General features: G+C 38.0%; 1 protein-coding gene across 1 annotated transcript in view; it reads right to left on the bottom strand.

Moving 5' to 3' along the window:
* Positions 1–5,486: 5,486 nt before the first annotated feature.
* The window catches only part of TMTC3 (transmembrane and tetratricopeptide repeat containing 3), a 24,811-nt gene continuing 16,662 nt past the window's right edge, over positions 5,487–13,635 (bottom strand). The window contains exons 8-14 of the mRNA XM_008941331.1: positions 13,538–13,635; positions 11,801–11,921; positions 11,080–11,191; positions 10,272–10,375; positions 8,407–8,576; positions 7,390–7,616; positions 5,487–6,313 (exon numbers count right to left, since the gene is read on the bottom strand). The exon at positions 13,538–13,635 is cut by the window's right edge and continues 42 nt beyond it. Of these exons, the coding sequence (XP_008939579.1) occupies positions 5,487–6,313; positions 7,390–7,616; positions 8,407–8,576; positions 10,272–10,375; positions 11,080–11,191; positions 11,801–11,921; positions 13,538–13,635 (1,659 nt within the window). The remainder of the gene's footprint in view (positions 6,314–7,389; positions 7,617–8,406; positions 8,577–10,271; positions 10,376–11,079; positions 11,192–11,800; positions 11,922–13,537) is intronic.

Below are 13,635 nucleotides of genomic sequence, written 5' to 3'. Positions count from 1 at the left end.
AATGCCTTAGCTTTTCTTAAGCTACATTGGAGGTCTGGGTGACAGACACTTCTTGATCAGTTGAAACAGTACACAAAGAGTTTTGAATGGAGAGGAAGTGAAGGACAGGTGGAAGAAGGGGTGTCTTCCAGCCTTTCCAATCTCAACCTTTCTGTCTAAGCAACGCAGGATTCCCAGGCTGGAAGCAGGAGAAGCATAATTTTAGTTACGTGCAGCAGCTGAAGCAGGGCTTTACAGGAGTAGCAGGTTCTGCTGCAGTTCCAGGTCTTTTGCCAGGCCAAAAATTTTACAAGGAAAAGCCCAGCCAGCCATGTACACTCACCCTAACTGGGACTCTTCCTGGTGCTTTTGTGGTCTGCATAGTTTGCCAGAGCCTGGGGCGGGCTGCTAAATTCCCAGAAGTGTTTTGATCTTCACTGAGCCTCTCCAAAGGAGACTTGGGGAAGAACAAATGCCTGCGTGTTCAGCCCAAAGCTCCATGCACTGGAAGAAGGTTACGTGAGCACCTTCACAGTTCCAAGGCATAGCTAGATCTTGCAAAAATGATGACAACCTAATGGCAGATGGCTGAACTACTGTGCCTGAAGAGCTGCTTCCAGAGCCCCTTAGTCTTAGAATGCCCAACAGCTGGGAGGAAGGGAAAGCTGCCACAATGTTACATTGGACAACCTACACACACAATGCCAAAATGCTTTCAGTAGCTTTTGCTTTGGGAGAGTGCTTAACCCCTCCGTCAGAAAATTGACTTTTCTCACAGGTCAATGCTTTGCTCTGAAGCCCTACTAAAACTTGGGGTTGCCCATCCCACAGGCCTATGGTTCAGCTAGACGTGCTGAATGAAGCCTGAGTAGTAAAATGCACTGCTGTCACCTACTTAAATCTGTTTACCGGGGTGATTATACTGTTGCACGTGCTCTTTGTTTTCTGGGGGGGTACGTCTTTCGCATCCCATGGGCACAGAACAAACCTGTGTCCCCTCCAGACTAGGGGGATCTTCTGAACCTGTCTGCTTCATGCCAGAGAGCCAGTAGGGAATGAGGAGCTGGATGAGAAGTCTCTGTAGGTTTTACAGCAAAGCAGGCATCATTTCACAGATGAACCCAAGGCCCACTTATCTAAGATTTCAGCATGTAATTTTCCTTTTAATTATACTGAAATTACTCTTACACTCCAAAATAAGGTGCATTTCAGTAAGTGTCCATGACTAAGCAGAAACCTAAAGCTTCCCATTTCCTTCAGTTAAAGGCTCTGGGAGCACATGTGCTGAATGTTTTCCTGCTTTCCTCTCCATCCATAGGAATCCCCCTGTGTGATTGTACCTCACTCAACTTGCTGTCTTCCAGTACTGCCTAGTCAAGGTGCAAACTGCAGTGTATATTGAAAAGAATTTCTGTCCCACTTCTTCCTTTTGTGACTACAATCTTCAACTCTTTGCACATGATCATCTGAGGAAAAAAAGTCTTCCTGTTCTTCAAGATACTGGACTATTTCCTTGACGGAGCTGATAAAAAACAGAGACAAAAAAAAAAAAAAAAAAAAAAATCACACACAAAAAAACCCACCAGATCTCAACAATCATGTTTTTAACTGGTTGTAATGCAAAGAATAATACTTAGAAAATAAGAATACATTCAATACTTAGAAAGTCAAGTCTTAGGATTTTTCATAGACAAAACAGACAAGAAAATTTCCGTACTCACAAGATTAACCTACAATTGCTCACGTCCTTCTGCAACTGCACTACCCATCAGCATCCAGTCGATGACTTCATATGGTGAGATCCCTTTGGTCAGCTGGGATCAGCTGTCCTGGCTGTGCCTCATCCCAGTTTCTTGTGCCCCCCAGCCTACTCGTTGGTGGGGTGGGGTGAGAAGCTGGAAAGTCCTTGACTTAGTATAAACACTACATAGCCAAAACTGTAACATCAGTGTGTTATCAACATTATTCTCATCCTAAATCCAAAACACATGCACCGTACCACATACTAGAAAGAAAGTTAATTCTATCCCAGCTGAAAAGAGCACCAACTAATCCTTGTATTTACATATATTTACCTTTTCAAGCATCTATTCACCTACAAAAAGATAAAAAAAATTAGTCTGACAAATATGAGTCTGCATTGCAATGGTACATACAAATGTGCATTAACATTTGAAATGCTTATTGCATCTGTAGATGTAAGTTTGAATAATTTGTGTGTTCGCAAAGATGATGTAAAATACCTCTTCAGGTTTCTTCATCATCCACAGTAATTGCATTGCATGAGAAGAGGGCTACGAATTATTTTAGTATGCCTGTCCCATCCTTGGAAATTCCCAGTTTGTTATGCCCTGATTAGTCAGGACTATGACTCAAGTTCACCAGTTCCCAGGTCAGGATTAAGGTAAAACAAGACCAGAGATGCTCCAATGCACAACACACTAATTTATTTGAGGAGAACAATATAGGTGCGGTAAGAAAATTTTAGGTGCTAACACGGGTATCAACAGGTTCAGAAAATAACTTCAAGTATGGTGTGATATGAAAATAACTTCAGGTGAATCATCAATATTGGTAAAATTCCATGTGTTTAAACCTTGCAATATCTAACGGTTCAAATCTTACAATTTATGAGAGGAAACAGAGAGAGAAAAAAAAGAGTATGAGAGAAAGAGAAGACAGAAAACAAAAGGAAGAGTTCTCCAGTCCTGGGTCAGCCAGTCAGCTGAGACATCCACACTGCGCACAGCCCAACTCCTCCTCCAAGTGGCCATTTGGACCCTTATCATGTGCAGTTGGGGCTTCCAGAATCTTCTTGCCGTGGATGGGGACCCTGATGGTGTGCAGCCTCTGCCCTCCCCTGCACGGCACCAGGAGGGTGCTGAATCCCCCCCTCCAACTCTCTTCCCCCTCCTTTGTCACCACAGTTGTCCCCCACATCCCGGCCCCGGCCAAACTTCTCTAGCGAATGTTTGAGACATCGGCTCTGGTACCACTGGATTGTCACAGAGTCCTTGCGTTCTAGTGACCTTGGGAGTTCTGAAAAGGGATGACAGTTTTGGTGTTCTCCCGTGTGGGGATGGCAGGGAAAGGAGAACAGGCTGAACTCAGAGGGAGAAAAAACACCTGTCAATTTTGTGTTCCATCTGCAAGCAGACAAAGCCAAAATTATTCTGATGTATTTTTCTCCTATGAGTTTAGTTTTAATATAGTTGACACATCCTAACACGCTACAGACAGCTCAGGACACTGACATTAGTCAAAATACTTGTTTTTACTAAAATTTCTTTAAAAGAGACAATGGGGCCACAGTGCCCCATAACAGCTTGACAGACTTACATCTAGCATCCTTCAGTTCACTCTAGCCTTCTGCTTTTAAATCAGTTAAGCCTGACAGCATCTTTTAGCATCAATAAATCTAACAATTCTTACTAGCCTCTGAAGAAGAGTATTGGATGGTCGAGAGGAGCGTGACAGAGGCTCAGCTGCAGAAACTGAGAATGGCCCTTTCCACCCCTCTTCGATATACAGACTCAGTGACAAGGGGATTCTGGGAGCTCTTGACACGAAAGAGATCAGAATCCTTGCCTGCTCCATCAGAAAGTACCTTTCCTTACAGCTTAGTTCCTTCTATTTTCAAACAAACAATGACTAATTCTTTCATAGAACAGGTTTGGAGGGAAGACAATACGCAAGCTGAAGTTTTTTTTAAAGGCCAACATACCAGGTACTTTAGCTACAAGCATCCGAGTAATTCACAGACAAGATAAAACAACGATTTTCAAGGTGTGGCCAAAAGATTCCTGGGAGCACTTTGCTACAAGCAGCTCATAAAAATTTTGCATGAACAAGAGCTGCATGCTACATACCTGTTCCTGTCTGTAGCTCTTCAATTTTGTTTTTAACCCCCCACTTTCTTCCCTCCCAGTTATTACCATGCAAGGAATTGTGGCAAGATTATAAATGACACATAATAAAGAAAGTTCTGTGCAAGGCGTTTGACCGTTTCAGATCTCCCCCAGAGATAAATACTACATCTTGCAGCTGGATTCCTGCCCAGGGCAGAAAGCTGAGCAGTTACGGAAAGGATTAAGTTTAAACAGTAGTGTTGCTAAGGAACATTTCTACATCATGAAATAAGATAAAACATGAACAGTAAGAGTCAGATTTAGTTATTACCTAAACTATTACTGAACCCAGCTCTTGCTCTTCTTTTCTTGTCCATAATTATGGAAAACATCGGGTTTAGGTGATCGGAGTATATTTAAACAAAAATATATGCATTGCACAAGAACAAAACCAACACCGAGCTTGCAAAGATTTTCATTTCACGTAAGAAATTAAAATGATGCGTTAGTGGAGAAGTGTAAATGGGAATATTTTAGTAGCCAAAATAAATATTTAATAAAAACCACACACCCACAACAAAGTATCAAAAGAACAGAACAGTATTTGGAAGGATACTATTTACATTTCTTTGTGTTAAACATTGCTAATTTCAGTGACTTATTATCGCACTTCCTTCAGCAATCATTGCTTATATTAGTCTTCCAAAAAGTCATGAGAATAGAAACACCGTTCCAATGACGGAAACAGTAAAGCCAGTTTGCTACACACAAGGAAGAATTTACTACACCAAGGAGTCAATCCACAGCCGTTGATACAAAGTCAACAAGGACTACTGCATAGCATACTGGTTATTGTACCAAAAGTGCATCAATCAGCATTCCAGGAAGTGGGGAAAAAGTGATAGAATCAAACTTATTTTATATAATTTTGAAAAACAACCAGATGATTGACACTTGAAGAAAAACCACACACTTCCTTTAAAAGTAAAAGCATAATCTAAAGATCTTAAGAGCACCATAAAAATTCTATCAGGTAAAACTACTAAACATTAGCACTGTTACATAAAGAATAATTAAAAGACTATTGTATCATTCCATATTTGGAACACAACTGAAAATTTTAGTGTTTTTGTTGCATCTCCCTATACTACAACCAGTGGCATTTTGATATCTTTTTGTTAAGTTCTGGAAACAAATAATGCAAAGAAAACCCCTTTTTTTCCCCATGTATAGCAGAGGTCCAGAGAGATTTTAGCTAATGATGTGTAAACTGAAACGTAGATAGTGTTAATACAAACAGATTTATATGGGGGAAAGCTGTAGTGTCTGGCTTATTCCATTAAGTTGTTACACCAATTCTTTGAAAGTAGCATTAATGAATATCCCTGATTACCACTGATTTTAATGAGTGCTTTTTTTCTCACTATTAGGATTCTGCATTTAAGATTATTCTCAACCCCTTCTCTTTGATTCCTGCCTGTCCCTCACATCACATTTGAAAGTTGCAGTTTTCTCACATACAGCATTGCAAAGCCTTTTGCTGCTTGCTAAGTGATATGCAGTCAATGCTATTTCTGAGACCATTCTCCAGTTGGATCACCTACTAAACAATAATTAAAAATAGTACTCTCCCCTCCTTCTATTGTGACATGATACAGACTATTCACCATTTAATATACGTTCAATCTCTTCTAGTCTTTTCAAAGCAGCAACTCTCTTTTTCTCAATGTCTTTGATTTCTTTTGTAGATTTTTTGGGAGTCTCTTTGTCCATATTGTTTTTCTCTGTTCGTTTCTTATTTTTTGAGTGCCCTTTACTGTTATCAACTGTTGTTTGGGTGGTTTTCTGCTCGTTTTTTACTTCTTTCAAATTTTGAAACAAATTTTTTTTTTCTTCTGCAGCCGCAGTCCCAGGCCCAGTCCCATCTGCTGGAAGAGATGACTGCCCTGCAGCACCGAGGGATGCAATTTTACTCCTGACTATGCTCAGATGGCGCTGAATATACTCCTCGTGAGGTGCCAGTGCCAGCGTTTCCACCAAGCATTTTTCTGCCTTTATTAAGTTCCGTTCCTCAAAGTAAACCACACAAAGATTATGTTTTCCTTGTACGTTGCTGGGATCCAGTTCCAAAATTTTTTCAAAACACTTTTTTGCTCCAGCGATATCCTTCTTTTGGTTCATCAGGATATCTCCTTTCAAAATCAGACCTTTGGTATGATCAGGGTAGTATCTCAGTAGGTCTTCCAGGACAGGCAAAGCCATCAATTCCTTTGCTGTCTGAGAATAAAGCAGTGCCAAATTGAACAAAGCACTTCGGAAGTTTGGCTGCAGCCTTATAGCTTTCTTCATCCACGCCTCTGCTTCCGTATCTTTTTTGTCATCCATTGCCAGCATGCCCAAGTTGAAGTACCCATTTGCGTCCTGGGGTTCTTCTCTCACATAATGCAACAGTCTCTGTTTAGCTTCAGGTCTAAGCCGAGCATCACCTAAATGACAGAAAACACATTTCATTATAGATCTAGTCTGAAGGGTTTTTAGACCAGGCCTTTAAAATGCTCACTTTTATACCAATTAAAATGTAACGCCTTTAACACATCTGTGAAAGGGCTGAAAATGCCGCTTTTCATCCTTGCTGCGTAACAGCCAAAGTGAGTGACATCTGCCTTCTCCACGCTGCCCAACCAGGCAGGGCTGGCCTGTGGCCAAAGTCAGCAGCCTTATTCCACCAACTGCCGAGTTAAGTTTCCCTTTGGTAGAAGGGATGCAAAAGGCACCTCTACAGGTTTGAATTAAGTTATCTGTGTGTATGGTTGAGCGAATGGAATGTAGAGAAGACATCAGTTTTGACAAACCAGCCCTCACAGAGGTAAGCTTGGAATGGAAGATCTCGTTTCGTTAAAGACAGACTGAGGCGGAAATCACACAGGGTGACTTCAATATAGCCAGTCTAAAATTTCTTCTAACCCCAAATGAATAAAGTCTGTTAACTACTATATTTTAATTTGAATCAAGTTTGGAGAAACTTTAGTAAGATAATTTTATGTGGTAAAACCAGGATTAGCTAGGCGGACTTAAATCATCCTAATTAGCAGTATTACAGAGGAACCTATGAAAACATTCACAGTACCTATGGCTAAACTTAAAGCCTACAGAAATCAGCTATATTTTTTAGTCACTGAAGAATGAAAATCAATCAATAAAAATGCAAAACATAGATATTACGTATTTTTTACTAAACACGATTTTCCCCCCAAGATTATACAGGCACAACTTTGCCTATGTTTGTGTAACGCTATTCCTTATATAAGAAGTTATGCTGTAAAAAAAGTACCTGTATTAAAAGGTGCTGGTCAGTTAAGGTATGTGCACACTTTGCACAAATTCTATACACTATCAATAAATTATTAAGCTGACTATTAGAATAAACAGTTTATTTCTTTGATGATGCTATGAACTTCTGCTGTCCAAAAATAAAACAGTTTGTTAAAAAAAGATAAAATCAGATCGTATAGATCCTGTAAATGCAAATGCACAATATTTAAAGAAGGGAACACAAGCATACCAGATTCCTGCATCAGCAGTGCTGAGTTGAATAAGGCCAGTTTATGTGCTGGGTTGAGTTCTAGCGCTCGGTTAAAATTCTTCAGGGCTTCTGTTGGATCCTTCAGTTCAATGTAAACGATTGCCAAGTTGTACCACAGGTCTGCATTGGTTCTGTCTAGCTCCAGAGCTCTAAGATAAGCTTCCTTAGCTTTCAGAGGTTTGTTCATTTTTAAAAGTAATTCTCCCCTGTTGAAGAACCAGATTTAACCTTCAACTTTTAGTCATAGTAATATGAAAACAATTGACAGGGTTTTTTTTAGAAGTTTGCCTTCCTGTAGAGAGTGATGTGTTTTTTTCTTTTTTTTGGTGTATTTGTTTGCTTTAAACTTAAAACAATACAGGACCTTCTTTAGCTAACACTCCCACAGCTTTCAGCTCTCAACAAATGCATCCACAGATAAAAAAAAAGTTAAAGGTTCCCAATATTGGCTCTGTAACTACATTCTAACAGCTATAGATTAGTCATCTCTGCAGCTCCCTAAGTGCCAATGGGAATCAGAACTGACAAAATAGTGAACAGAAGCCTCAAGACCTATAGCCACATTACTATTATCTACTCAGCTGATATTTATGTGCTTTTCAGTTAAGTCTTGCATTTTGTGGACCACCTTTAACAAAGAAGGATAAAGAAAGCTCCATGATACAGGCTAATCAAAAGCTTTTTAGTTAAAAAAAGCTAAATCTCTAGGAGATTAGAAATTTGAGTCTGAGATTCCTGAAGAAATCTAATGGAAGCATCTTGCTATACAATGCTGGAATACACAGCCTATGTGGAAACACACCATTTGAAACAAGAATTTAAAAGATTGGGGCTTGTAAAGAATAATTGATCATTGCCCCAAATCTTCATCTTCTCATTTGGAAATAAATTAATTCCAGCAGCTAATTCAACAGTATGAACTAAATATTGTTCTTAATGCTGCAAATACATACATGTTTATTGAAGAATATGCATCTCTAAAATTAGGACACTTACCTGCTGATGTAAGCCTGTTTGAAATCTGGCCTCATACTAATTGCTTGTCGATATAATTGATCTGCTTCTTCAAGACGAGATTCATTTGCTCGAATTAAGTTTGCAAGATTGATATAAACATTGAGATGGTTAGGAGCAACTCTTGCTGCATACTTTTTACCTGGAATAATCTGTCAAAAACAATATATGTACCAAGCACAGATGAGTGAAAATATGAAAGGCAATCAGTATAGGTCTTCACTCTGCTAAATTTGTTTTGGGGTCTTAGTGATTATAAGTAGCAATTCTACTTTCCCAGAAAATCATACCAAAATATAATCAGAATATTTTTTCTTCTTTAGTTCCATGAAGACACTGATGACTTTTATATCATATTTAAGATATCAGTTAATTAAGCTCTGCTACTACCTAATTTGGTTTATGTACATAGCCATTAGAAACCAACCAGACCTTGCAAAAACCTCCCCCGTGCAGACCAAGATTATTTCCTAAAACCTAAACTGATGTTCTGGCAGACATTTTCATTGACCCTCCAGCTCCAGGTAAGTGTAAGTAACATTTAATCAGCCACAATACAGAAGATAAAAATTAGTCAGGAAAGAAGAAAATGCTATGACATTGTAACTGTTGTACTGTTCATCTACAATCTTCCTACCGTTTCACAATACAAACTTTTTCATGTCATACTCAAGGGACTGGTGATTTTTGTTGTCAGTCTCATTTTAGCCATAGCTTTTGTTACTACCTTCATACCTTCTCCAAATTATTCCTTATTAGAAAAAGTAATTGTTGCAGTGCGCCTCCTGGAGACAGAGGTTTCTGTTGCCTCTTTGTCCCCAAACATGGGCACACATCCAGAATTTTCTACCTTTCCCAGGTTGTGGTTGGCTTAGCCACAAGACCAATCCCCTAACACCCATTGGACCCCTGACCTGTAGGTAACCCATCTCTGTACCTTTACAGGACAATGCCTTTTGTAAACCCACCTACCTACCTGTTAAAAACCCCTGGCTCCAAGGCCACATGCTCTTTTGCTTCTCCCCCTGGGGTGGATGCTGTTTCAGTGCCTGCCTCAGGTGTTTTTTGTTTGTTATTTTCATGTTATTAAAACCTTTTATTTTGGAAGAAAGCGATCGTTGCCCATCACTCCTTTACTCGCCACTGTCCTCCTCTTCGCTGAAGACCACCCTGGAGGTACCACTGGGGTCCCGCTGGGGGTGTTTTCTTCCCAGGCAAAACCAGCAGGTTTAAAACCCTTTAATATATTTTTGGAAAGTAATAACTGCTTGGTATAAATATAACTTAACAAATGGTAAAGGTAACAAAGGACATGCTTTTACAAGCGTGTTCAGGCAAAGGTTTTTTTTCTTGCTGCTGTGGCTACCTCCTCCCACCTCGAAGGCTGCATTACGCCTTCTCTTGGGGGAGCAGAAACTCAGTCATCATCAATGTATTAGCTGTGAGGGAAAATAAACCCACTGTGACTAGAAACTGTAGGTGTACATTTTTAACTGCTGCTTTCTTTTATATCCTCAATTTAAAAACAAAAAAACCCTCAAAACAACCAAAACAAAACAACAACAAAAAAACCAACACCAAAAACCAACACAACAAAAAACCGAACAAAACAGCAGTATAAAAAGTAACTTATAACACATTTAACAAAAAAGCTCCAAGTTTGCATTCTATAGTGGCCATAACTGTACACAGCCTACTCTTTTAATAGATAGGTTTAAAAAAATCCTAACAACTTTAAAGTATACAGCAACACAGAACTTCAGGAAAAATACAAAAACATATAATGAATATAGGTCTGAAAGATTTCCCTTCCTGTGATGGTAGATAAAAATAAAGTTACTAATTACCTGGGGCATCAGTGATTTGGCAATCAGATATGATTCTTCGGCTTCTTTAGTTTTGTTTAAGTTTTTGTAAGTCCTTCCTACATTCATGTGGGCACCAATATCATCTTAATAAAGAAAAACATGAAATTTCAAATACTTCCATGCACTGAGTATCAGGAAAATAAATACCTATGCCTTCTGAGTAGTGTGAAGTACAGGAACTGCATAAAGAACAACAATAAGAAAAGCAATTCTATACTCTTTTTCATCTTAATTGTGAAGCTAATAATTTAACCATGAACCAAAGATGGATTATAAATTTACCTGGGAAATGGTAAAAAAACTGAGGTCATACTTCCACATGTCTATCTTGCTGTATTACAGGCACAAAAATTGAAGGCTAAAAAAAAAAAGATTGTCCAGTACCACCTAGAAGTTCTTTTGCAACATTATGGAACATAGAGCAAATGTGTACTTTGATACTATCTAGATTTTCTGATATGCCTCCTTAATTTTAAACCGGAAAATTAAAATATATGTATCATAAGAAATTACAGTTTTAGGTTAATTCAGAAAGAACATAATCCAAATAATAGTTTTAAAAGGAAATTCTTTGTATCTTTCTGCAGATAGAAACTTTTCTGAAGAACATTTTCCAGTTCATTTCCAAATACTATGGATCAATTAACTTAGTGTATGACACTGTCTGAACACTCAGATGGAGAAAAACAGATCACCGAGAAGATTTTTGTTATGTAAAGTAAGCATACTGATTGATATGCCAGGAGTGTGGAGGTGCCGTTCAATGGCAATTAGTCAAAGGTTTTACCTGGTTGCACCTGCGTGGCTTGTATGAAGAACTGAAGAGCTCTTTCAAAATTCTTTTCATTTTCTAACGCATGCCCCACATTGTTCCATAGTTTTGCATTGTTCTTATTTACCTAAAACCAGTAAAAAGATGCCAATGCATAAGGTATTAAGCTGACATCATGCAAAAATTGATTTTAACTATGTCTTACAGATGTAAAAGCATACAGCAAATGACAGATGTCATCAAGTTGCTATACGTAAAGGAAAACAAAACACTCCCTACAGAATGATGAACTTGTTGCTCAACATCCCATTTTTTTTTTAGTTGTTTGCCCTTCAAGATATCAAACGGTTTAATATTCATTACAACTGTTATGGGATGTTGTACAAAGAATTCTATCATGCCATAGGCACACTGAAGAAATTAGTCTATGCATGAAACTTTTTGTCGATTTTTTGTACTGAAACGCGCTACGCTCTCATCCAGATAAGAGAATACATTCAACTGCTTTAACACAAAATTTCCACCTATTGCTTGCACATGAACTCCCATGTGTGCATCAACACTGCTTTTAAAGCATTCCCAAAAGCAACTAATTAGATGTTGATACTGTCTACGTAGAAATAAAAGTGGCAAAACAAGCATAATTTCTCTCCGTTTTTATCATGCTCTACTGCAGCTCTCTCAGAAGAACAGCAACACAACCTTTCCAGTATTCCTTTCAAAGAGAACACAGTACCTTTAGAGCTGACATAAACAACGTGTACTCTGACTCCCAATCCCAGTTTCTGTGCAGTGTTTTTAAGGCATGAGTGAACAGTACCGCAGCCAAACAGGCCCATGAGATTTTTCTGAGCATACTATTAAATAAAACAAACAAAGATTTGTTATAAGCACACAATTCTGATTTATTCTAGTATAAGTCTCTCATACACTAGGAGTCCAATAACCCAAGGACCATATTTGTGAGTAGTACGTTCCAATTTAATTGCCTCACCGCTAAATAGTGTGCTCCAAAATTTGAAAGGAAATAATGTTCAATTTCAAGTTAATTTTGTTGTTTACCTGATTTATTGTTAGTACTTGTAATTCATTTAATAAAAGCACCTGCAATCCACATAACAATGTAAACAAAAAACATAAAAATATACTTCTGTTAGAGCTTATCTGTATTTTAAGGCAATGAACACAATCATGATGTCACACAGTGAGGTTCTTCAAAACACTGTACAAAATGTTAAAAATTAAAAAAGCAACTAAAGTATCATCTCATCTTTCTGTTTCCTACCAGCCAGTTCCACACAAATTCTTTACTGCACACACCATTAATCTTTCCTACACTCTAGAACACATCTCAATACAGGTCTGCTGTGAAGACTACCCAATTTTCCATAAACAAATAAAATTCTAGTTCTACTGCAGTATTTAGGAGAAAGGCTGAATGTCTTTCTAGCAATTTTATTTTTAAAGCTGTAAATTGGGGCAGAAATTACTTTCTGTGACAAGCTTGTCAGGAACATCATCTAGATTTTGTGCAGTTTATTTCTCTGGAATTTAAACATGACTGTCTTTAACCACATCGGATATAAACCACACACTATAACGTGCTGGTCATTTGGTCTCTGAATTCTAATTTAATAATGAAAAAAACCATGTTAAACAGCTAGCAACTTCTCTGCAATTATAAATATAATTTGGTTTTTAAAAATCTCATTCTTGAGCAGACATACGTCTGTTCACCACTGCCAGCTATTTGTTGTACTTGACTTATGCAATGAGCTGTTCACACTGCTGTGTACTTCATGAGAGTTTGGTAAAAACTGAAAGGCTTTTTTTTCCCCTCCATTTTTAAAGCTATAGAAAAGGCTGCAGAGACAGTAAGACTATTGTGCTTAGTTTTAAAAAACATATTAGAAAATAAAAAGTAGAACAGCAGAATTGAGAGAAATTCTTTAACATTAGCAAAGTGACTAGACAACTGGAATATACCAGCCAAGAAATTTTTTTTCCTAATCCTTAAAAATGTCTAGGATTTAAACAGAAAATATTTGCATTTCTTTACAGAACAGAGAGAGGTTATACTGCTAAGCTCATAAGTAAAGTCCATTTTGTAGCAAAGTGTAATGTAAGTTACATTGCATTCTAAAAATGTTTGGTTCAGTCTGAGGCTTTACATATATATATATGTATATATAAAAAGATACATATATAGATATACTTCAAATAAACATCACAGTACATTCAGAATAATCCACTGGTCTTCTAAGAACTTCCTTGTTGTCATTTGTTCATGCGACTGCTAAATGGTTTCTTGGTTATTACTCTATGTTGATTAAGGACTTGAAACAGAGTAAGAGCTGTAACAGAATAAATTCATACTGGTAAAAGCTCTACTGGGAAAGCTAGTAATTACAAAGATGGTTATGCTTCATTAAATTACGATGAGTTAAACCTGTCATAGGTAAAACTATCCTACCTTTTATTTGACAATTTCCTCCATCCATGTGCTACTAGAATGCAGAATCCCATGCTAGGAACATACAACACTCGTTCTGCTACTACGAATCCAACAGG

The sequence above is a fragment of the Merops nubicus genome, unplaced genomic scaffold (genome assembly GCF_000691845.1).
Source record: "Merops nubicus isolate BGI_N331 unplaced genomic scaffold, ASM69184v1 scaffold11035, whole genome shotgun sequence".
Taxonomy (NCBI): domain Eukaryota; kingdom Metazoa; phylum Chordata; class Aves; order Coraciiformes; family Meropidae; genus Merops; species Merops nubicus.
Note: the sequence above shows the minus strand (reverse complement) of the source record. Positions and strands in the feature narration are given on the sequence as shown.